Below are 24,619 nucleotides of genomic sequence, written 5' to 3'. Positions count from 1 at the left end.
TCTGTGCATCACACTATGGGCTCTGCGCTGGCGCTGAGCTTTGCCTCGGAAATACTTCTCTTAGCTGAGAAACCGTTATTTTTGGCGGGAACCCTCCCCCACCATCCATTGCGCATGCGTGCGCGGGTTCCCGCCTTCCCCTCAGTTCCTTTGCGACCGCCGTAGCTGCTGCCTCGCAGGAATTCTTCTCCTCATTCTAAAAGATTGAGTAGCTGAGTTACCTTTTTCTAATATCTCTTCCCTTCTCTCTTCTTCTCCTACTTCTTCTTTCTCTTCTTTCTAAAAATAATAATAAATCTGTTACTATATATACTTACCCTCTATCTATCTATATCTTGTATGGCCCTTAAGGCACCTTTCCGTAAGTGCATCCGCTGTGGCAACAAACTCCCTGCAGCGGACGGGCACTCACTCTGCTTACTGTGCCTTGGTGAGTCACACGTAGTCGAAACGTGTCATTTTTGTCAAGCCTTTTCCAAACAAACGAGGAGACACAGAGCAGACCGTCTTAAAGCCGAACTTTGGAAGCAGACACTACTGAGAGCCGACAAGCCAAAAACCATGGCTACTACGTCAGCCACACCTTCGATGTCGACAGAACCCTCGACATCGACATCATGTACCGAACCCTCGACATCGAAGCGTTCCCTCACCGTATCGACAGCGAAAAAACTAGCGAAAAGAGCTAAGAGCGCTAAGTCTCCTACTACTACACAGGACAAACCAAAGAAAAAGAGACCAAAACCCGCTAAATCTGGCCTACTCCCGCCATGTCCAGCGGTCATGACAGAGAGTTCCAACCCGGCAGAATTCCCGGCTGTTGAACTGCTCTCAACAATTTCGGAGGGTGAAATCCGAGAACCTCCGACTCCTACACAATTACCGACCATACCACTAACTCAAAGAGATCCTCCCAGTACCGTAAATACAAGGCACGATCGGCCTACTCCTCCACCCCAACCCACATCCAGACCTGTATCCAGGACGGGGTCGAGAGAGCGCAGCATGCCTCGCTCACGAGCTGAACACTACGAGCGAGAAAGGCATTTCTCCAGATCGCGATCTCGACGCCGATCACCTTCAGTATATAGCGATCATTACGCTAATAGACATCGCTATTACTACCGCAGTAGATCTAGATCTCCGTACCATGACCGATATTCCGAATATTCTTACCCACTAGCAAGGGGCTATGAATATTACTATGACAGGAGACCGTACTATCATGAGGAACGAAACATACGTCATTCCAGACATCCACAGCCACAACCTCAAAACCGTTCAACCTCGGCAAACATGGACACACGTCCGATATCTGCCAACACAACACATGACCAGACACGTACAACTCCTCCGAGATCTCCTATCCCTCTCGAAGGTTATGACTCCGACGCATCATCGACATCTGCAGAACAACCGTCCATACCCTCTCCGGACGAAAATCTCGGCCCCAAAGAAAGAGGATCCCCCTCTGAAGAAATGGGTTCCTTCGCAGAACAGATACTCCGTATGGCTCATGCCCTCGGCGTCGACGCACAACAACAGCAAGAGCAAATTACAGACCCCATTTTTGAACCAATTTTTACAGAAGCATCAGCTCCAGTAGAACTACCTTTTGCGCCTACATTACTCCAAGCCGTAAAACAGACGTGGACCTCCCCCTCTTTAATGACACCTACATCTTGCCGTCTAGAGTCCATGTACAGAGTACAAAAGAAAGACGTTGAATTTTTATTTACTCACCCACGTCCAAATTCCATAATAGTTGAGTCTTCCCATTCAAAATCTCAGAAACACCACTCTTCCCCTGTGGACAAAGAAGGCAGAAGGTTAGACTTCCTTGGTCGAAGATCATACTCTGCATCAGCCTTAGGTCTCTGGGTGACAAATTATCAGGCTCTTATGTCCCGATATCAGTTATTTCTTTGGGACAAAGTCGGCTCACTATGTGATTATTTGCCTGAAGACCAGAGGGAACTGGCTCGAGTTTTTCAATCTGAGGCCTCACGTTTGTCAAAACTCCAGATTAATACAACTCGGCATCAGACAGACTGCTATGCCAAATTAATGATGGGTGCAGTAGCCCTTAGACGCCATGCTTGGCTCAGATCTGCAGGAATGGCACCAGAAGCACGCTCCCGAATAGAGGAGCTCCCCTTCGATGGCGATTGCCTATTCAATGCCTCCACGGATGAGAAAATGGACACTGTCCAGAAAGCAAGAAACAATGCAAAAAAGATGGGGTTGGGCCAACAAAACCAACAATTTCAGCCAAAACCACGAAAATGGTTTCGTCAATACCAAACATACCCACAAAAACCAACAGATAGAACACAAAAATTTCAACCGACACAACCTTTTCAATGAAAACCATATCCCACGAGCAACCGCTTTCGCCCCCAACAGAAAGCAGACAACTTGCACAAACGTCGACTTTGACTCGCACCAAAAAGCCCAACAACCCATTTTCAGCGATCGTCTATCCAATTTTTACCACGCCTGGGAAACCATCACCATAGACACTTGAGTATTGGACATAATCATGCACGGATACAAAATCGAATTCGAGACTACCCCTCCTCTCGGTACCGTGAAGATCACAGTGCCTTCCACCGCACTCGCTCACGAGACCTCTCTCCTTCTCTCCAAAGGAGCTATAGAGCGTGTTCCAATACAATTCAGCCACGAGGGTTTTTTCGCCAGATACTTCACGGTACCGAAAAAGGACGGGGGTCTTCGCCCAATTTTAGACCTCAGAGATCTCAATCATTTCATTTCCCCCAAGAAATTCAAAATGACAACACTGCACACCGTTCTACAACTTCCAAGAAAGAATACCTGGTTTGCCGTGGTAGACCTAAAAGATGCCTATTTTCATATCTCGATCGCCGAAACACATCGCCACTTTCTCCGATTCGCTATCAGAGAAGATGTCTACCAGTTCTGCGTACTACCATTCGGACTCAGTACAGCCCCCCGAGTATTCACCAAGTGTATGGCCACAGTTTGCGCCCACCTACGCCTATTGAACGTCGAGGTATATCCATACCTCGACGACTGGCTAATGACATCGGACTCAAAAGACACTCTATACCAAAACATCTTCTTGACACTACAGACCCTCGACAGTCTCGGACTTTGCTTAAATCCCGAGAAATCAATACTACAGCCAACGCAATCCATAAAATTCATAGGAGCGAGACTAGACTCGATCACAGGAAGAGCCTACTTACCTCGAGATCGAGCATACCACCTAATTCACAAAACCAAAATTCTCATGGCGAGACCTCGCACATCAGCCCACAAGATACAATGCCTCCTAGGGTATATAGCGTCGACTACCACAGTCGTACAATGGGCCAGATTTCACATGCGCCCACTACAACTCTGGTTCCTCCAACATTACGACAAAGACCGCAATCCAAAGCGTCACTTCCTCCACATCCCACCCAAAGTTGTCGACAGCCTTCGATGGTGGACAAAGCCACTTCACCTTTTAAAAGGAGTTCCCTTTCAGCAACCAGCCCCATCCAGGACACTCATAACGGATGCCTCAACGACAGGTTTGAACCACATCAACTACTTGGAAATGGAGGCCGTCAGAAAAGCCCTCAGGGCATTCGAACCTTACCTCCAAAATCATCATGTGCAGATACTCACCAACAACACTACGGTTCTATGGCACATAAATAAACAAGGGGGCACAAGGTCCCCAAAACTTGTCGACCTCACACTGCGTATCCTCAACTGGACTATCCCCAGAGGAATATACCTGTCAGCCCTCCACATAGCAGGAAACGACAACACTCTCGCGGACTCTCTCAGCCGCATACTAATTCTCCATCACGAATGGCAACTCTCAAAGACAATACTTCATCACATCTTCCAGATTTGGAGTCAACCAACTGTGGATCTCTTCGCCACATCAGAGAACACCATATGCCCGACATTCTGCTCCAGGGGAGGCATAGGACACGGATCCATCGGAGACGCATTCACCCACAATTGGTCACACGCCCTGTTTTACATGTTCCCTCCTTTTCCGTTGTTGAACAGAGTCATTGCGAAAATCATACACGACAGAACAAACTGCATCCTAATTGCCCCGTGATGGCCCAGACAGGCATGGTTTTTACGCCTAGCCAACAACCATACTTATCGCCTACCTCTAATACCATCCCTACTATTGTGCAATCAGGGACAAATCTTCCACCCTGACCTCCACAGACTGAAACGAACAGCATGGAGGATCAACCAAGACCATATTTAGACAACAGTATATCACCCGAATACTCCCGTCTACCACTAGAAGTACAACACGTCCTAAAGTCATCTATAAAACAATCCACTAGGACATCCTATGCCACTAAATGGACACGTTTTTGCTCTTTCGCAGCTGAACATTCCTTTCAACCCGATCACTGTTCTATCACCGACATTCTGACCTTCCTACATCACCTATATGATAAAGGACTAAAATATTCTATATTCCTCTATTCGAGTCTACTTAGCGGCTATATCCACACACCGAGGAGAAATACAGCATAGACCCCTTTTCTCCACTCCGATAATAAAGAAGTTCTTACGAGACCTCAAGAATCTAATTCCTCCGGTAAAACCTATTACCCCTAGCTGGAGCCTCTCAGTGATCTTAAATGCATTAACTACAAAACCATTTGAACCTCTTGCTACCACTCCCATACACCTTCTGTCATGGAAAGTGGCATTCTTACTAGCAATAACATCGGGGAGAAGAGCAAGCAAACTATCAGCGCTCCGCATTGACACCCCCCCCCCCCCCGTTCACTATTTTTCACAAGGACAAGGTTGTCATGAGACCGGACATTACCTTCTTACCCAAAATAGTGTCAGATTTTCATATCAACCAAAATATCATCCTCCTGACGTTCTTCCCATCTCCGTCGACAGATCTAGAAAAAAGATTACATTGCCTGGATGTAAGGAGAGCCTTAGCGTTCTACAAAGATAGAACAAAAACATTCTGTAAGTCTCAAAAACTCTTCATTTGCTACGGTGGCAAACAGAAGGGGCACGCACTCTCCACCCAAAGACTGTCTCAATGGATAGTGCACACTATCAAGCTAGCCTATTGCCTAGCCAAATTGCACCTTCCCCAAGGAATAAGGGCACACTCTAACAGAAGCCTAGCCACTTCCACGGCTTTCGCGAAAGGAATATCTTTGGAGGACATTTGCAAAGCAGCAACATGGTCACGTCCTCTAACATTTGCTAAACATTACAGCATCGACACTCGCTCCCGGAAAGACTCTTCCTTTGGCAGAGCAGTGTTATCAGCCGTACTTCAATGACACCGACCCTCCTCCGGTAAGTGTTAGCTTAGTAATCGCCCATAATGTGATGCACAGAGACCACAACAAAGAAATGCAGGTTGCTTACCTGTAATTGTAGTTCTTTGAGTGGTCATCTGTGCAGTCACACAACCCTCCCACCATCCCCTCTTCGGTGTCACATACTGAAGGGGTATCCTCTTGGTACCGAGATTGCATAAGCGGTCACAAAGGAACTGAGGGGAAGGCGGGAACACGCGCACGCATGCGCAATGGATGGTGGGGGAGGGTTCCCGCCAAAAATAACGGTTTCTCAGCTAAGAGAAGTATTTCCGAGGCAAAGCTCAGCGCCAGCGCAGAGCCCATAGTGTGACTGCACATATGACCACTCAAAGAACTACAGTTACAGGTAAGCAACCTGCATTTATATTTGAAGCTGCGTTTTAAGAATGCAGAAGTAAAGCTTGCTGGCTGTTTCTGTTTGTAAGTTTCGAAGGATTTTTTTCTCTTTTGGGCTACAAGTGCTACAAGTGGTCAAATATTCAAAACATTCTTGGTATATAAGTACTTGTCCCATTAGATTCTATTTTTGATAACACTGAAATGTGGCAATTGGAATCTTCTAAACCTGGCATCTTGAAGAAATACTGAGTTCAGAAGGTAAGCAGTTCTCTAAATGTTCTTTTGCAGTCAACCAAATACAAATATTGTTGACAATAAATGCCAAGAGAGTAAATAATACACAAAATAGAAGCAAATTCATTTGTAGTGCAGCCATATGCTTAAGACTGCATCAAATAGAAATATTGTGTTGGACACCAGACGTTTCAGGTTCCTGGCATCAGTAACACTGGGGAAATCTAAAAAAAGAAAGACCCTTTTTCCTCATCAAAATTGGCCTCTCTAAAAATCCTTAAATGAAGAAGAGCAATGGATCTGTATGCCAGTCTGTGTCTAAATAACTCCTCTCAGAAATAGATTGGAGATAAAGAGCAGACACAGTATTTTCTCCTTGTCCTCCCCTTGTTCATCTCATTGACTGTCTTGTCTATGTTCTATCCCTTGCTTTACTGTGATTGGAAGACTGGGGTGGGTTAGGAGAAGTGGAGCATGAGTGCCACCACTCATCTCCTTAAGCTAATTAACAATCTGCTTGGGGAAGTTTCTGGTGTCAGGTATCTTACTTCTGCCACCAGACTCAGTGGCCATCTCTTTGCACTTGCTATGTCCACTTCCCTATTCTCATCACGTATGCAGATAAACTTGAGTCACATTTGCAAGGGCTTAATTCATGCTTTCCTTAGTCTGGAAGGAGTAGAAGGTGAGTCCATGAATGTCTGCCAGCTCTGGATGACTCCATAGGCTGGGAAATGAACCTGGGAGTGGGGAAAAGTATATGTCTTAATTTCATGGTGATGAAATTAAGATTGAGCAAAGTGTTTGGATGTGAGATTCAGGTTCAAATTTCTGCTCAATCTTGAAGTTCATTTGTGTAGTTTTGAGCAATTATTATTTATTTATTCTATATATACCGCCCCATAGCTGAAGCTCTCTGGGCAGTTTACAAAAAGTCAGATTTATATCTCAGCCTTTTTCAGGTTGAGTTGGCTCTTGCGTTTGGTTGCCAAATTCATCCTCAGCTCAACTGGAGAAAATTTGGTTTATAACTCCTTTCTGTGTTGCAACCTTTTCCAGCAGGATATTCTTCAATTCTCTTAAAGTAACTGATATCCAAAGAAATTTTAATTTGCAGGGCGCTTAAATGAGAGTTGCTTCATTTTGCTTTTTGGTTTCAGATTCATCTGTTCCATTAGTGGAGGAGCGAGCACATGAGAATTGGACTGCAGCTCGGCAACGTGCAGAGATACCCGAAGGAACTCCAGGTGAGACTGCCCATGAAGGAAATAGTACCCCCCCCAAAAAAAAAAAGACTGAATCAGGACTGTTTCACACATAACAAATTTCCTTCATCATGTGTATAGTAAACATGTGTTTTTTGATAAAACAGAGATCTAAAAATAACAGCCTCCATGTTAAAATGTACATGGGAGGAAATCTTTTGCCAGTTGCTGCTCATATTATTTTACAGGGAAATCCACAATTTATGAATGTGTGACTATTCAGTGACTATTCATCACTGACACAAGAATTGTGTGTTCATTGTGTGTATGTATTTATCATACTTACATCCCTCTATTCTTTTAGAAATCTCTGAGTCAGTTTACATGGGGCTCCCAATGGTCTCCTATCCAGCCACTGATCAGTTGCAAAGCTGCTTAGCTTCAAAACTGTTGTAGCATCAGGCACTCCCATACTATTTACTGGCCCTGACTTATTGTTATGTGCTCCCTGGTTTTCTGAGTGATAAAAAGTGCAGGGTTAGCACTGCAGGGTTTGTTTTCTAGGATGAGAGAACACAGGAATCTTAAGGTGTGTGTTTAATATTTGTTCCTCTTCATGGCCTCTGTTCACATGTGTTGTATGCCTGCAGAGAGCAACGTCTCAGAATATTCTAGTGCTCCATGGCGTCGGAGCTGACACTTACCCTCTCCCATTGAATGGGTGGACCCTGCATATATGAGCATGCTATGAGGGATTGGCAAATTCCTTCTTGATCACTTTGCTTTTGGTTGCATCCTAAACAGCAGGACAGAGAATATTCTCCTACTTTCAAGACTTTAGAAACCCTTTCTCACCATTCTCTCAAAATTAATTCAGTCATTAGTTAGATTACCTGTTGGTATGTCATTGTTTGTTTCTCTGACAGTTCAACAATTGCCAGTTTTTCTCCTCATAGATGAGATTTTTCTCTTCACACACTTAATTTTTTTTGGCCTGGTTGGTACAGCCCAGCTCCCTTGAGCAGTGCTATGCTTGCAGGGGGGAGTTCTCCTTCACCAAGGAACACAAAAAGTCACAGTCTGTCTATGCTCTATTGGCTTTAGAGCATAGGCAAGCATGCAGGAATGGAGCCTTTGAATGCCTTCCTCTGGCTTTACAGGCCTCCAATGCCATGTTATAAAGTTGGCCATGAGGCTGCTTTGAGTTTGGCTGCATCCTCTATGTGTCTTAGCTTCTGACTGATCTTTGTTTCAGATATTGATACTCTCTTGTACTCTGCAGTGTTTGTGCCTATGGTATTATTGTCTTGGATAACTGCTAAGCATAGATGTCTCTCTTAGTTCCACTCCAAGATAAAAGTTACAAACTCCACAGAAGTTTACTTGGAACAGAGGAAGAAAAAAAAGCTTAACCATCCAGACGAGACCAACTGTCACCATCCTGGAGCCTTCCACGCAGTTATTCTCATCTCAAAATCTGGTCCTCGTCCTGGCTTCTGCCCAAATCCCTCCATCCCAGGAAGTGGGCTTTCACAGACATCAGCTATTGTCCTAACAGTCTCTGAACAGGAGCTTCCCTTTATCATGCCAGAGGCTCTCCTCACACTTGAACCTATCCTTAATTATTTTCATAATGAAATCAATAACTATACTCCATGTCCACATTGCAGTTGAAATGCCAATAACCAGATTATCCAGTCTTGATCAGAAGGGGAGTTTATGCCCTGGAGTTTATGCCCACATTGCACTGCAAAGATGCAGCACTTCTGCTTTGCAGCCCATCTTGTTTTCCCAATCATAGGTTCAAGCCCCAAAGGGACTATAGTGGTTGGTATCAGGCTGCATGAAACCCTAAGTGTGATGAGTGGAATTCCTAACAGTAGTTTGGTTTGCTGTACTGTAAGATGCAGTACCATGAGAAACAGTATCAAGGCAGAGAATTCTATGATCTCTTCTTCAGAATGTACAAGGAACATCTGTTGCCAAGGCATAACCTATACATGCAGCCCTCCATGCCTGTGGGTAAGCCACAGTATGTGACACCTGTATCATACACATCAGTGCACTCACATTTCTTTGTTCATTCATCAGCTATGTGATCTGACATGGCAACAGTGATAGTGCTTTTGGTGCTACTTTCTTGGACTGCCTTGCAGTGTCAAGAGCTGTCAGTTCTGATCTTGCTTTTGGCAGAGTTGACTTCAGTTCCAAACAGTGTCTTCAGTTCACTATCATTACCTGCACCAATTGTAGTGCCTACCATGTCATTGGTACCAGTCCCATTTCCAGTTTCATTGACTCATGATACTTTTGTTCCAGGCTCAGTATTCACTGTCTCATTGATGCTGATTCCTGCTTTGTAGGAATTTGTTCCCAATTATTCCTGCTTTGCAGGTTTCTGGATTAATGCCAGTATCCACTATTGTGTTGGCTTTGGTACCATATTTGACCCAGATAACATATACTTCTTTAACAATCACACTTCAGGCTCTGAATCAGGGATAGGCAAGCTTTTGGGGCTTGTGGGCAGTTTTGGTAATTTGAGAAAGTGTTTTGGGCACCACTGAAAAATGGCTGCCATAGGAGGCAGGGCTAGTCACAAAGTACAAGTAACCTGCCCAAAAGACTTAAAACAAGGCAGCAGTGAGCTCTGCTTTCCAATACACTAAATCTCTCCTTTAAACCCACACTTTTTAGCTCATATTTGTTTCTTGTTTTTATAAAGTGGGAGAGGGTGGGCTCCAAGAAAGGTGTCTGGGGCATACTGGTGTCCATGGACTCCACATTGCCTACGCCTGCTCTTAATTCTACTTTCTCCATTTCATTATCCATAATCATGATACCATCCCAACTATCAATACTGAAGATATTTGTACATGACCTGTTCTCTCCACAATATCTGCCAGGTTCTTCATTGGATTTGAGTGGCTTGGATTTGGACTACCCACATTTAAACTTTGAGTAGTTTCCAGACCAATTTACTTGAGATCCCAAGCTAGGCTTGACCTCAGAATATCTGCGCCTTTACCTGGAACATATTGCATGGCCATATGTTTGGATATGATGGTTCAACAGTCTCCTCCACTTATACATAATCCTGTACAACATATCCACCCCAGTAGCTCTCTCTAGTTGGCTAGTCTTGGTGCAAGTGGCCAAAGAGTCCTGAACAAAACTTTAATTAGCACTTCTGAATTCATAGTGCTTGGAAAACATGTACTGTGTATAACAGGAAGGTTTGTATTTCCTATTTAAACACTCAACCTTCTACTCCCTGATGGTTGCGTGTGCCTGTATGAAAAAGAAGCAGAAGCAATACTTCAGCCCTATGAACGCAGAAAGTAGGAAGCTAAATGTTCTGGGCAGGAAGTTTTATCCTACCGTATCCCTTTTGATTTAGATCATGAATTATTTGATCTGTATAAGCCAATGCCAGCATTACTCCTTAGAAAGCGTATCACCCTTCCTAGAATGCCTTCTAGAGGACAACACATGTCTTATCCAGGTATTTAAGTCCAAGGCTTATTTGTTAATAAAGCAGCAAATCTATAGTTTGTCACTTGATTGTCTCAGAATAGTTCCAGATGGAGGAATCATGATGCTACTGATTAGAAGGCATTGTGCAGTAGTTTTGTCTTTTTTCTTTAACAAATTTTCTGTGGTAAGGGAGGGGGGAAACCACAGAAGAAGCTGAGGGAAAACATGGAAAGGTTATGAGGGAAAGATGATGACATCTGGACCCCCCCCCCCCATAAAATTCTGTGAATGAGGCAGGGCAAAATAGCACTATAAAAGCTTAATCTGGTAGCCCCCTCAGTCAAAATCTATTTTGATATCTGTCATAGCATGGAGACATACTATTTCAGCCTGCTACTAGATCCAGAATTGAGAATCTCCCATTTGAAAGACTAGTATTGTTCTATGCGCAGACTGATGATGACTTGGAATGCATAGAGAAAACTAAGTTCACCACATGCTCTTTACTTCATTGGTCATGTTGGTCTTGTGCATGGTAACATGCATCTAGGTACTAGCCTCAGAATCATTCTTTGTCCTACACACTTTCTTTGTACCGTCAGTCACATGTCTCGGCAAGTAAGTGTTGCTTTCCACCAAGTGAAAATCTAAGCCAGTTTCTGTCAAGTCAGGATGTTTGACTGGAGTTTGACTGTAAAATTCAGATTCAGTGAGCGTGGCACCCACTTCATTCTCACGTCTGCCTCTACCAGTCTTTGTTCTGGGTCTCCTCTTTGGAACTTTGCTGATGCTTGGGCAATATTGCTGAAGTTCACTGTGATCTAACCATTTTGGTTAAGACCAATCCAAGACATTTGGTTAGGACCACCCCATGCCCCCCCCCCCCCCAAAGTCAAGGTGCACACTACACCTGAACATGCACTGAGTTCGTTTTAGAGAAATATTTCATTTCAGGTCAGTAGATGGAGTAAACATAATCCATATTACTAAACTGGTTGTCTCCTCATAGGCCTGAATACACAGCCCCCCCCCCAACTGAAGAATTGAGGTAGGACTAGACAAATATTGGCCATCAGCTACAGTATTTCCTATGGGTTTATGCATGCTTTGCCATCCCCCAGCCCCTTTTTGTTGCATTTACCCTTGAACAATAACTTCTCCAGGCTAATTCTATCCCTGTTGTTCCTCAAAGGTAAATCCCATTGATTTTAATTAGACTTGCTTTCCAGTATGTGATAGGATTGTAATATATTCCAGATGTCAGACCTTGGTGATGTCACAATCACAAAGCAAGAAGTAGTACATTCAAACATAGAGATGAGACCAACCACTGGAGAATTAGTATATACATGGACTGGACTCAAAATCCCCACAAAGTAGATCACTCTGGGTCACAAAGCAAGCCAAGCGTGAGATCAAATTATTCCATGGTAGATCTTAGGAAGTGGGATGGAATCCAAATCTTACTAATTTGTGGCATTTATATATTGCTGAATATAGTAAAAAAATTCAGCGGTTCACAGTATTAAATTGCAACATAGACATATTCAGATATTTTGTCCAAGCTAGGAGTTGGCACAAACATATCCCAACCAAAGCTAGCTGCTCAGCTAAACATGTACTGTTTTTTAGAATGGGAAAAAACATCAAACTAGCAAGAGGAGAAAGAAGCAGGTTAGAGGTAGAAGTAGCTCATTTACTTACACTCGGGGTTCTCAAACTTTCTACCCCAGGGCTTGAGAAAGTTGAAAAATATTGAGGCCCTCCAGTCACGAAATGGTGACTGGTGGAGGTGGAGTTTGACATAATCAGCTGGCAATTGTTTTTATCATTTTATATTGATATTTAATCCCTTTTTGGAAAACGTTAAATACTTTGCTACAGCTATTTCCTTGTAGAAATGAGGTCCATAATTCAACCTTCCTCAAGTTAAGTAGAGATATTGGCTCTGAGGTATCATTATTCACCCTTTCCATTTCAGGAAGAATTTACTGATCTAAGGCTCTAAGCCTGCCTCTTCTGATTTTAATTTTATTTCTTATGATTGTTTTATTTTATTTTATTTTAACTGGGAGAGTACCATATTTAGGTTCAAAATCTTTACTTGGGTTCATAAGTGTGGTTTTGTATTTTAGCACTCAGACCCCATTCCCTCGCCTTGTACTTCAGTTCTTGGGCTAGTTACTTTTCTGTTGTTCGTTCCAGCAGGCCTTTGGAGAATAATCTGGTCCTCCATCTATGTTAATGACATATAAATTTGTCATGTATTTTAAACGTTTATGTTTTAATTCTTTTTGTATATTTCTTTTCCTAGGTTTTACAATGTATGTTTTAAACTTTGTAAGGCTGCCTTGAGGCCCAGTATTGGGCAAAAGGTGGGATATAAAGAAATATAAGAATAAGAATAAGAAGTCTCACCACTTCACTTTCTGGCAAATTACTTTGTGACTGGCCATGCCCACCCATGCAGCCATTTTATGAATGAGCAAGCCTCTCCATGGCCGCCATTTTTTGAGAGTGCCCATGATACACTCAAAATTTCAAACGTGCCCACTGATGCAAAACATTTAGAGACCTCAACTCTAAGTGGGGGGAAATTATATTGATTTTCTCCTCTCTCTACATGCCTTCCAAAATATTCTTTCTTCTCCCCTTCTCTCACACTTAACTCGTACCCTGTGCCCAACTGCCACTTTGATTCATCCATCCCGTCTCCTACTTGTACAATCACTTCTTCCTATAATATCTTCTCACTTTTATCCCCTTCCTCTTTATTCCCAATATCATCATCATCATCATAATTTTTCTTGTTTGTGGTGGTTTTTGTAGACAGGCAAATTATTATTTCTACTACTACTACTACAGCAGCAGCAGTAAATTTATTACATTTCTAATCCACCCAAAACCAGTATTCTCTGGTGGACTACAAACAGTTGCAAGACTAAAATGCTAAAGTTAAAAATATAAATACAATCTAAATGTTTAAAAGAATAAAATGCAATACAATGCAAAACAATAATCAGCACAAGAGTCAATAAATAAAACAGCCATAAAAGTCTAGAACTAGGTCTCTAAAATGCCTGGGAGAAAAGAATGATCTTTGCCTGGTGCTATAAAGATAACATAGGTAGCAGGTGAACCTGTTTGGGGAGTTCATTCCATGAATGGGGTACCACAGCTGAGAAGGCCCTCTCTCTTGTTGCCAGCCACCCACCTACCTTCCTTCAAAGAGGTTCCGAAGATGACCTAAAGGTCTGAGCAGGTACATATGGGAGGAGATGTTCCTTTAGACATTGCGGTCCCAAGTTGTTTAGGGATTTAAAAGAATTTTGGTCAGTAATGGACTGGCATCACATGATAATATCAGCCAATCCCAGTTTGTAACCTAGCTCAGTTTTGAACTAACTGAAGCTTTTGAACTGTCTTCAAAGTTAGCACCATGTAGAACTCATTGCATCATCATCATCATCATCATTATTATTGCAATAATAATAATAATATATTAGCTTTGCTTACTAGCAAACTCCTGCTGCCTCACCTGCCTATACAGTGTGCAAGGCACAGGGCGGTCAAACAAAGTGGCATGAGACCCACCTAAACATTGGCTGCCCCTTAAACATAATGAGACTTTTGTGTAAACTTACATAGAAGAGACAGAAAGAAGATGAAGCCGTCTGGTGGAGTTCATTGGGTAAAGAAGAGGTTCTATTTTGTCTTCCTTCCTTTTCCTGGTGGAAGAGGGAGGAAGACTCCTACAATCTAATTAATAGGTTGGTTGTAACAGGCAGGAGAGAAGAGGAAGAAAGAGGGAAGGAACTAAATGAAGTGGGCAGGCAAGCTCTTCTGAGCACTCCATTTATAAGTTGTGTTTGCCATTTGGCAAAGGATGGGACAAACTAACAGCCAGATTAGAGAGAAGGAAGGTGGAATCCAGCTTTAGGTGGGTTCTTTTCTTTCCCTGCTTTCCGGGGAAGTGGGGAAAACAAAGAACTTAAAAGAAGAGGATCTAACTATATTTGGATTGTCCCAGCAGCTTTGTAAGTGCAGCTTTTAAAGTATACCCCTGAGGTACTGGGGAAGGCCCCCAAACACAGCAGCCTGGGCTGGCAGATGCACCTTTTTTTGTTGCAGGTCAACCACACCCAGACATTTTTCCTACTACCAGCCACGGCAATAATCGTTGCTGGTTTTGCAACCACCATTTTCATGTCTTGTAGCCAGGTGTTATAAGAGACAGGAAAAGAGTGAAATAGCACAGTGTAGCAAATGGAAAGATGTAGGAAGAACTGAAGCAGCTTGGTGCTGTTTCATTATTCTCTTCCCACTTTGGATGTCCAGGAATCAAAGGTGCCCCACAACCCCCCTCCCCGACCCCCAAAGCTGGCTGAAAGAAGAAAGGGCAGGCTCCAAGCATGGGTGACAGTGGGAGGGGCAGAGGGAAGGTACACCGTTGCTTCTCACCCACCCACCACATCAAATTGCCTCATTATGGACTGCCTCTGGATCATAGCCTTCTCATTTCGGCAACTTTGGAGACCACTTTTATCTCCTCATTCAAGCGTTCTACCTGCTTCTGAAGAAAGGGTCAATAGAGGCTGTTCCTCCCAGGCAATGCTTCCTTTAGTTTTATTCCTCCTATTTTGTAATTCTATTCTCAAGCGTAATGGAGGTTTTTGCTCAGTTATAGACCTTTGGGGTTGATAGATACATTTGTCTGAAAACATTTCATATGGTTTCCCTGATGAGCATTAGCTCACTACTCAAGGTAAGCACCTGGTTCATATCAATCAATCAATCAATCAGTCTCAAAGATCTGTATTTCCACCAGACTTTAGCACAGAAAATATCTCCATTTTGCCATTTTCATTTCATTATGTACAGGGTACTTCCATTTGAACTGTCAGCCACTCCACAAATCTTCACAAAGTGTATGACTGTCACCAACAACAACTGCTACCCACTTGCATAGCAGATAAAATATTCTCTTCCCCAATAAAGGATGATCTACTTTTGGCATAGTCTGTCACACCTGTCTTTCTCAATATGACATGTCACTTCCTTGCCATCCTAGGTCTCTGTCAATCTAGCCCAATCTGATCTCTGGTCCATGGAAAGGATCCAGCTTATTGAGGCCATGAGGAGTCTATGGGGGGTGTTCAGATGATCAGGTGGAGGGTCGTGCAAACCTGTGTGGCGAGGCAAGTGTGGCTTTTTATCCACCCTACAACGCTTCGTGGGTATGAGTGAGTATGAAGCCATGACATGCCAATCCATACATGCAGAAACCACAATGCCTTTCCCCCTTCATGAGTGTCCGATCTCAGTCTATCATTTCCCTTATTGCTGCAGTTCTTCATGTGCCCTGCCAGCCAATGCACATGATCCAACACCACCTATGTTATATTGCTACATTAATGGCTGTGATCTGTCTGGTGCAACACCATATGAGGCTTCCAATAATGATTTTTGTTTGTCTCATAAATGCAAAGACTAGCAGTAGAAATTACTCTTCTTGCCAGATTGGATCCTCGATTTTCTCTTTTTGGGTGGATGGATTCCAGCAAACTTTTTGAGGAAATACAGAAATCGTTTTGATGGTCAAGATGGATGCTTCTTTATGAAGCTGGGACACTCATTGCTCTTTATATATTAAAAATGATCACTGGTCCCAGAGTGAGAAGCGTCTGAATATAATTTCTTTAGATATGATAGCCATCCATGCCCTTGCCTCATTTCTCTTGCACCTCCAAGGTTGCAAAATATATAAATCACTACAGAAAACACTATGGTGATGTACTTTGTGAATGAGCAAGCGGATAGCAGCTCCTGTACCATGACCCTTTGTGGACATCTGAGTTTTGCACGACATCTACTGATCAGGGAGAGTGCCCTTGGTCCGGATCAAGCAGTTGTCTGCTAATGGAGCACTACCCAGTCCTGCCATCACAAAGGTTGGGATGCTTAATTGTAGGCAGACATGTTTTCTGCTTCCTTGGATACAGGATCTGTTTTCCCCCATTTCTTCCATTCCCTGTTATCTCCAGAGTTCTGCAACGGATCACCAAGATCCACAGTCTGACTAGTATGAGTCTGTATTGGTCCTGCCAGCTCTGGTTCACATGGTTTGAGGCATGTCCTCCACTTTTCCTCTGATAGAAGAACACCTCTCACAGAATAGGGGCCATTCTACACCACAACCTCTACACACTCTTAGCTTGAAAGATTCAGCCAATCTTCCTTTCTCAATATGTGAGTTACTCTTCATTTCCAAGAAGCTTGTGAGTAAGCAGTATTATGCTGCCAAATAGAAGTGTTAAATTGTTTATACAGCAAGTGAAGATGCACCATTACCTCTAACTTCCATTCAGCTGCTGCTACAGTATGCTTTGTATCTTCAGCCCTCTGGCCTTGCCATTCGTCAAGATGTACTTGACAGCTGTTTCTGGATGGAGAGCCCACCGGTGAATAACTTTTCTGTTTTCTCCCACCCCATGGTTTGCCATCTTTTCAGACTCTCTGAATTGTCTTCCACATCTCGGTGGAACTTGTTCTGTCTTCCCATCGAGCCGATTACTACTTTTTGATTTGCACTTTTTGTTTCTTGCCTTCTCACTTTTGCCTGTTGGATCAGTGAGCTTAGAACCCTTTGGGCAGATATATCTTATTTACATTTCCACAGAGGTAAAGGAATATTGTGCTGTGAATTCTCCTTTATGCTAAGGGTGGTGACAGATTTCCACTTTAATCAAGACTTCATCTCTCTATCTTTTCCCCTGACCTCAAGGATGAAGTAAGACATGTCTGGTATACATTAGATGTTCAAAGAACCCTGGCACTCTATTTGGACACTGCAACATCTTTTCAGACGTGATCTGCAGTATGGATAAGTCAGGTTCGAAGCCAACATCCCTTTCATTAGGTAACAAAGTATTTAACTGACATAACACACACCCTTCACTATTGAAGAGACATTCCACATAAGCTATTTCTGCGTTAGCAGCACTGTTTCAGAGTACATCTCTGCGAGACCTCTGCAGTTCAGATTCCTTAACATTTATCAATAACTATGTCATCTATATCAGAGCCAGCACAAATTTTACCTTTGGAAGAATCATAGAATCATAGAATCATAGAATAGCAGAGTTGGAAGGGGCCTACAAGGCCATCGAGTCCAACCCCCTGCTCAATGCAGGAATCCACCCTAAAGCATCCCTGACAGATGGTTGTCCAGCTGCCTCTTGAATGCCTCTAGTGTGGGAGAGCCCACAACCTCCCTAGGTAGCTGATTCCACTGTCGCACTGCTCTAACAGTCAGGAAGTTTTTCCTGATGTCCAGCCGGAATCTGGCTTCCTTTAACTTGAGCCCGTTATTCCGTGTCCTGCACTCTGGGAGAATCGAGAAGAGATCCTGACCCTCCTCTGTGTGACAACCTTTTAAGTATTTGAAGAGTGCTATCATGTCTCCCCTCAATCTTCTCTTCTCCAGGCTAAACATGCCCAGTTCTTTCAGTCTCTCTTCATAGGGCTTTGTTTCTAGACCTCTGATCATCCTCGTTGCCCTCTTCTGAACACGCTCCAGCTTGTCTGCGTCCTTCTTGAATTGTGGAGCCCAGAACTGGACGCAATACTCTAGATGAGGCCTAACCAGGGCCGAATAGAGAGGAACCAGTACCTCACGTGATTTGGAAGCTATACTTCTATTAATGCAGCCCAAAATAGCATTTGCCTTTCTTGCAGCCATATCGCACTGTTGGCTCATATTCAGCTTGTGATCTACAACAATTCCAAGATCTTTCTCATTTGTAGTATTGCTGAGCCAAGTGTCCCCCATCTTGTAACTGTGCATTTGGTTTCTATTCCCTAAATGTAGAACTTGGCATTTATCCCTATTAAATTTCATTCTGTTGTTTTCAGCCCAGCACTCCAGCCTATCAAGATCACTTTGAAGTTTGTTTCTGTCTTCCAGGGTATTAGCTATCCCACCCAATTTGGTGTCATCTGCAAATTTGATCAGCGTTCCCTGCACCTCCTCGTCCAAATCATTAATAAAAATGTTGAAGAGCACTGGGCCCAGGACTGAGCCCTGCGGCACCCCACTCGTTGCCTCTCCCCAGTTTGAGAAGGTTCCATTGATAAGTACTCTTTGAGTCCGATTCTGTAGCCATCTACAGAGCCATCTACAGCTCCTATAGAACTTATTCAGCTGATGTGTTTGCATCCGCCTCCAAGTGGGTGAGCTTGGTAATCTACCCTATGTAGAACCCATGAAGAAAAGGTCAAGTTGCTGACTTGTGACTAGTGTTCTTCAAGTAGTCTTGTGCAATCATACAAACTCCCCTACTTCTTTGCTGCAGATGCTGATAGATCAATAGGAATTGAAGGGGATGACATTCACCTGTCCCTTAAGATATGCCCATTCACCTGCCCACTCAAGGAGAGGGGGCAAGTGCCAACTCCCATGTTCTAAAGCACTAGAGGTTTCTGAGATGTATCTTTGTGCAGGTACAAAATCCATATGTGTGACTTCACAGAAGACTACACAAATGTTAGTTACAGATAAAAACCTACTTTACTTTTAGAAATATGGAAGCAGAATATATTGTAAGCTAAAGTCTCCTACACCGGGTAGGAAAAGCACGAATCCTGAATCAGAATTCCAAAGAAAAACTGCATAGGTCCTCACAGCTCCTTCAAACACGCACGCACACACACTAAGGCTGCTTCCAGTCCAATTAATCTCACCGTATTTTCTGTAGATTCAGACTTAATACAAGTTGTTTCTCTGCCCTTCCCACTATCTCCAATAGGTGTTGCATTCCAAAGGCAGGAGGGGTAGACTTTCAGCCCATTAAGGAGAGCATCCCCAGTCACTAGGGAGCATTAAAGTTCTTTTGTCAAATTCCTGACTCTATCAGATGACACTTCAAGTAAAAACTGTAATGATAGACCCATTAACAACAATCGGATGCTTCCAGACATGCCCGATACATGGAATTTTACAGGTGGGTTCAGGAAACCATCCTCTTCCATTTGTAACCTGTGTTTTCCCACTGCTGCTTCTGTTACTTGTTCACCTGGAAGTACCCCATTACAATTCAAACTCATAATATTTTAAGAAGAAGCCTCTAGTGAGAGTCCTCAAGTCAAAAATCAAGTAAATGAACCTTGTCAAATATGTCCAATTTAAAAACAGAGCCCAATTGGCAGATAGGTCCTAATAATGCCTTATGGAGGGAGCAGAGACACGTGGATTAAGGGCTTCAGAAAAGGCATTCCAGGAAGGAGAAGGGGGAGAAAACCTGAACAATTTGTTCTCTGTATTTTCAATTAACCCAACTTCAAAGGACCACAGCTGTACTACACAGGCCCTTGGCTACTCATTTATCTTGAGCCGGACATGCATAAAATCTGGGTTTGATGGAAGTCAGTCTGAAAGAAGCTCACAGTTCCCTAACAGCCACAATGTTAGGCATGTCTAAGCCCATTGATCTAATTGGGCATATGTCTAACTATCAGGCTGTAAACTATCAGGCTGTTAATATAACTTTTCATTCTGCGGGACAAGACAGCTTCACTTTTGAGAAACCTGGAAATATATTCATTTTACTAGCAATCAAATTTCTTTTTTAAAAAATTTTTTAGGCAGACTCTGTCAATTTTAACAGAATTTACCTTCAGGTGTTTGACATGTTCACTGCTGAAAATTATTCAAGAGTAGATCACTTCTGATCTTGATTTTTAGTGGGGATATGCCTTACCATTAATCTAATTTTCATTTAAATGTGCTGCCAAACAATAAATTTACTCATACTGCATATGGAAAATAGATAAAACTGGTAGAAAGATTAGAGGCATTTGCATTGTACCACTTTTAATGTTGAAACCATTTTCCTATCCTCAATTTGTAAAATGTAGCTGAGGAAGCAGGCATAGTCTCTACTCCTAACCATGAGGACCATGCTGCAGGAGATGCTCAAGGTAAGCATGGTATTGTTCTGCAGAACTTAAAATGCTGAGCTTTACACTACTGTTATGGGTTTGGGATGCCTTCAGATTGTGCAGTCCAAAAATACAAGCACTCAGCATACACTTTTATTGTTGAATCCCATATCTCAGGGGTCCCTAATGTGGTGCCCCCTTGGACCTCCAAGGGCACCCACAAAGCTCTCTATTCCCTGTCCCCTTAAAAAAAATTACTTTAAATGGGAAATGTTAGGGCAATCGTCTTTCTCTTCCTTGCCTCACTATTTCTATCCCCCACCTCTTTAGATCACTGTTTCTCCCCATCTTAATCTCTAGCATTGCTTTTTCTCTACCCCTTGGTCTCCTATTTCCCCCTCCTTCCCAGCCTCTACCATTGCTATTTTTTTCCACCACTTTACCTTGCTGTTTCTTCCCTTTCCCACACTCTAGCCTTGCCCTTTCTCCCTCCCCACCCCCTTGCCTTGCTATGTCCTCCTCCCTCGCAACCTCTAGCCTTATTGTTTCCCTTCCCCCTTTAGCTCACTTTTGATTAGCTAATCACATAACAGCTATTAGGAAGTGGTGCCCACAGCAGTTTCTCAAATTCCCATATGTGCCCACGTGTCCAAAAAGGTTGGGGACCCACGCTCTATCCTCTTAATTTTAAAGGAGAGCAACTGTATTTTAGCCACAGTGAGCCCCTGGCTCATGTGCTTCTATCCTCCCCTGCCTCCTGGTGTGGCTACAAGGAGCAGTTTGAAAGTGTGACAGCAAGCAAACCAGCTAATCCATCCCTCTGTCTTTGGTCTACTGCTAATAAGTGGACATCTTTATTCCATGCCTACCTCCACTAAACAGGCCTTTGACTTCTAGAATTTACTTACTGACCTAGTCAACTCTTCGTACTGAGTAGTGTGTTAAGGCAGTTAGGTGTACGGTGAATAAGAAGGCTAAAATTAAATTTTTAAAAAACAAATCTAACTTTAAAAAAGTTTTTAGAAGGCAGCAATTTAAGCAGTTATTGTGATAATTGTTTTGTAAACCCAACCCATAGTTTTAACAAAATTTTCACAGTTTGTGATAAGAGCAATAGGACAAGAAAATAACAAGGGAGACACTTATACATCTGTTCTAAACCTAGTCTAGGTTATTTCCCTACTTAAGTCAGTACTTAGCAGTGAAACAGTTCAGCTCATCCTAGACCACTGGTAGTATAGCTTCTAGCCCTCTCAGATCAGGGGGGGATCTACACTACTGCTTTTAAAACGCTTTAAAGCACGTTTTGAAAAACGTTTTGAAAAACGTTTTCAAAACGTTTTGAAAATTGTATATGCAGCGTGTCCTGGGCCCCAACAGTTCTTCTTCGCGGTCTCTGTGCATCACACATATGGGCTCTGCGCCTGCGCAGGGCCAGCTTCGGAAACTTCTCTAGCTGAAATCTTTTTAGGCGGGAACCCCTCCCCCACTGGGAAGGAGAATCTATTCTTCCATGGTGTTATCTCTCCGTGTACATAATTACCAAGCCACAATGGCTAAACATCAACTCTTCTTGTGGGAGAAGATGGCATCTCTCTCGGGATACTTGCCAGATGACCAGAGGGAACTGGTGAACGTGTTTTGTACTGAGGCTATGAGACTCTCTCGGCAACAACTCAACACGGCACGGCACACCACTGACTGCGCCTCAAAGGCCATGATATTGCGCTTAGAAGACACGCGTGGTTAAGGTCTGCAGGATTATCTCAGGAGGCACGTACTCGCATAGAGGACTTGCCGTTCGACAGAGAAGGCCTTTTCCACTGTTCCACTGACGAGTCAATGGAAAAAATCCAGAAGGCCAAGAACACGGCCAAGAAAATGGGAATTGGGCAACAGCAACAGATGCAAAGAGCATTTTGCCCAAGACGCTGGCCTAGAGCTCAACAACAGTTCCAGCCCAGGCAGCAACAACCCCAAGATCATGCACCTCTGTACCAAACCCAATACACCAAACCCAAGGTCAGTACAAGAGGCAGCAATACTCTGGGCGCTTTAAACAGAATAAAAGCAAGCCTGAGTCAAATCAAAGGCGGCGCCTTTGACTGTCCTATAATATCAACTACCTCACCTAGGTTTGGAGACATCCTTGCTCCCTTCTATCATAATTGGACCACCATTACCACTGACATGTGGGTCCTGAACATCATCTCATGGGGCTACAAAATAGAATTCACCACCCTCCCTCCCCTCGGAACCGCAAGGTTTTCACCACCTACAGATGCTTTGTTGCAAGAGACCAAGTCTCTTTTAGAGAAGGGTGCCATAGAGCGATTACCAACACGCGCCCTAGGATGCGGGTTCTACTCCCGCTACTTTACAGTTCTAAGGCTAAGACCCATTTTAGACTTTAGGGATCTAAACGAGTTCATCAAACCTAAAAAATTCCGGATGAACTCTTTAGCAAATATCTTACCTTTCCTCTCCCAAGGGAAAGGTAAGATATTCACATCCATTGACCTAAGAGACGCATACGTCCACGTCTCGATCCACTGCGATCACCGCCAATTCCTCCGATTCATAGTAGGGGAAGACATTTTCCAATTTAAAGTCCTTCCTTTCAGTCTTTCTACTGCCCCCCGAGTTTTCACAAAGTGTATGGCACCGGTGTGCGCCTTTCTGAGAACTCGAGGGGTAGAGATTTACCCCTACTGGGACGATTGGTTGATAGTGGCAAGTACAAGAGAGGAAGCCACTCACAACACTCACCATCAATCTCCTTAACGAATTAGGCCTTTGCATCAACACAGAAAAATCAAATTTTCAACCTTCCCAAAGAATAAAATTCCTCGGAGCAATTCTGGACTCAACCCGCTCCAAGGCTTTCCTCCCGGAGGACAGAGCTTCCACATTAGTGACACTTGCACTCAAGCTCTTTCACTCAAAATCCATATCTGCCTTCCAGGTGCAAAGATTACTGGGTTTCATGGCGGCTACTGTCAGCGTCGTCCCTTGGGCACGCCTACACATGAGGCCCCTGCAATTGTGGCTTCTGCAGGAGTACGACAATACAATGGACGCTCGCGGAGTGAAATTGTCGCTCCCTACCAACATGAAGGACGCCCTTCTTTGGTGGACGAATTTGTCCAATATTATGCAGGGCTTGGACTTCAGACCGTCACTGCCATCCCAACATCTGATGACAGATGCGTCTCTATCCGGTTGGGGAGCCCACTGCGGAGACCTTACCGTACAGGAACGTTGGAGTCCTACCAACAGGAAGAGACATATAAACGTCCTGGAATTGATGGCCATCCAGAAGGCACTGCATGCCTTCCAGCAGACCTTGTCAGGACATGTAATCCAAATCCATACCGACAACATGGCTGCTGTTTGGCATATAAACAAACAGGGTGGAACACGGTCTATGGACCTGATTTCCCTAACCCTAGACATTTGGCACTGGGCAATCGCCCACGACATGGCCTTATCGGCCATTCATATCGCAGGCCAAGACAACATATTGGCAGACGACCTCAGCCGCACCTTTGTCGACACGCACGAGTGGCAGATGAAGGGGTCTGTGCTCGACGTGATTTTTCAGGCATGGGGACCGCCTGTAATAGACTTATTCGTGTCACCAGAGAACGCTATCTGCAGCCAATTCTGCATGTGGGTGGGCCACGGGAGAGCATCCCTAGGAGACGCCTTCGAGAGGACGTGGACAGGACAGCTCCTGTACCTCTTTCCTCTAGGCCAGCGTCACCTTCTACCGGTCCAGAACGGCTACCCTCTGGAGATCCCAAAGACTTTTTGTTTGTTATGGAGGCAAACAAAAGGGACTTCAAGCATCTCCACAGAGAATATCTGCTTAGGTTGTTCAGACTATTAAATTAGCCTATGAACTTGCTGGCCCCCGCTGAAGGGGAAAATGCGCTCTCAATCCACCAGAGGAGTGGCCACTTCTACAGCTTTCGAAAGAGGTATTGCCATACCAGACCTCTGCAAAGCGGCTACCTGGTTGATACCTTTGACTTTTGCCAGTCACTACCG

At 43.7% G+C, this 24,619-nt stretch overlaps 1 protein-coding gene across 5 annotated transcripts in view; it reads left to right on the top strand.

Moving 5' to 3' along the window:
* Positions 1 to 24,619, top strand: part of MAPT (microtubule associated protein tau) — a 182,222-nt gene that overhangs the window by 81,386 nt on the left and 76,217 nt on the right. For 4 of the 5 annotated variants that reach the window (XM_063138303.1, XM_063138299.1, XM_063138302.1 and 1 more), the window contains 2 exons: positions 7,106 to 7,192; positions 20,543 to 20,605. In XM_063138303.1, coding sequence (XP_062994373.1) covers positions 7,106 to 7,192; positions 20,543 to 20,605 — 150 coding nt within the window. The remainder of the gene's footprint in view (positions 1 to 7,105; positions 7,193 to 20,542; positions 20,606 to 24,619) is intronic. The other variant, XM_063138300.1, reaches the window with a different exon arrangement.

The sequence above is a fragment of the Elgaria multicarinata genome, chromosome 11, assembly GCF_023053635.1.
Source record: "Elgaria multicarinata webbii isolate HBS135686 ecotype San Diego chromosome 11, rElgMul1.1.pri, whole genome shotgun sequence".
Taxonomy (NCBI): Eukaryota; Metazoa; Chordata; class Lepidosauria; order Squamata; family Anguidae; genus Elgaria; species Elgaria multicarinata.
The sequence above is the reverse complement of the archived record's forward strand: the minus strand, read 5'-3'. Positions and strand labels throughout refer to the sequence as shown.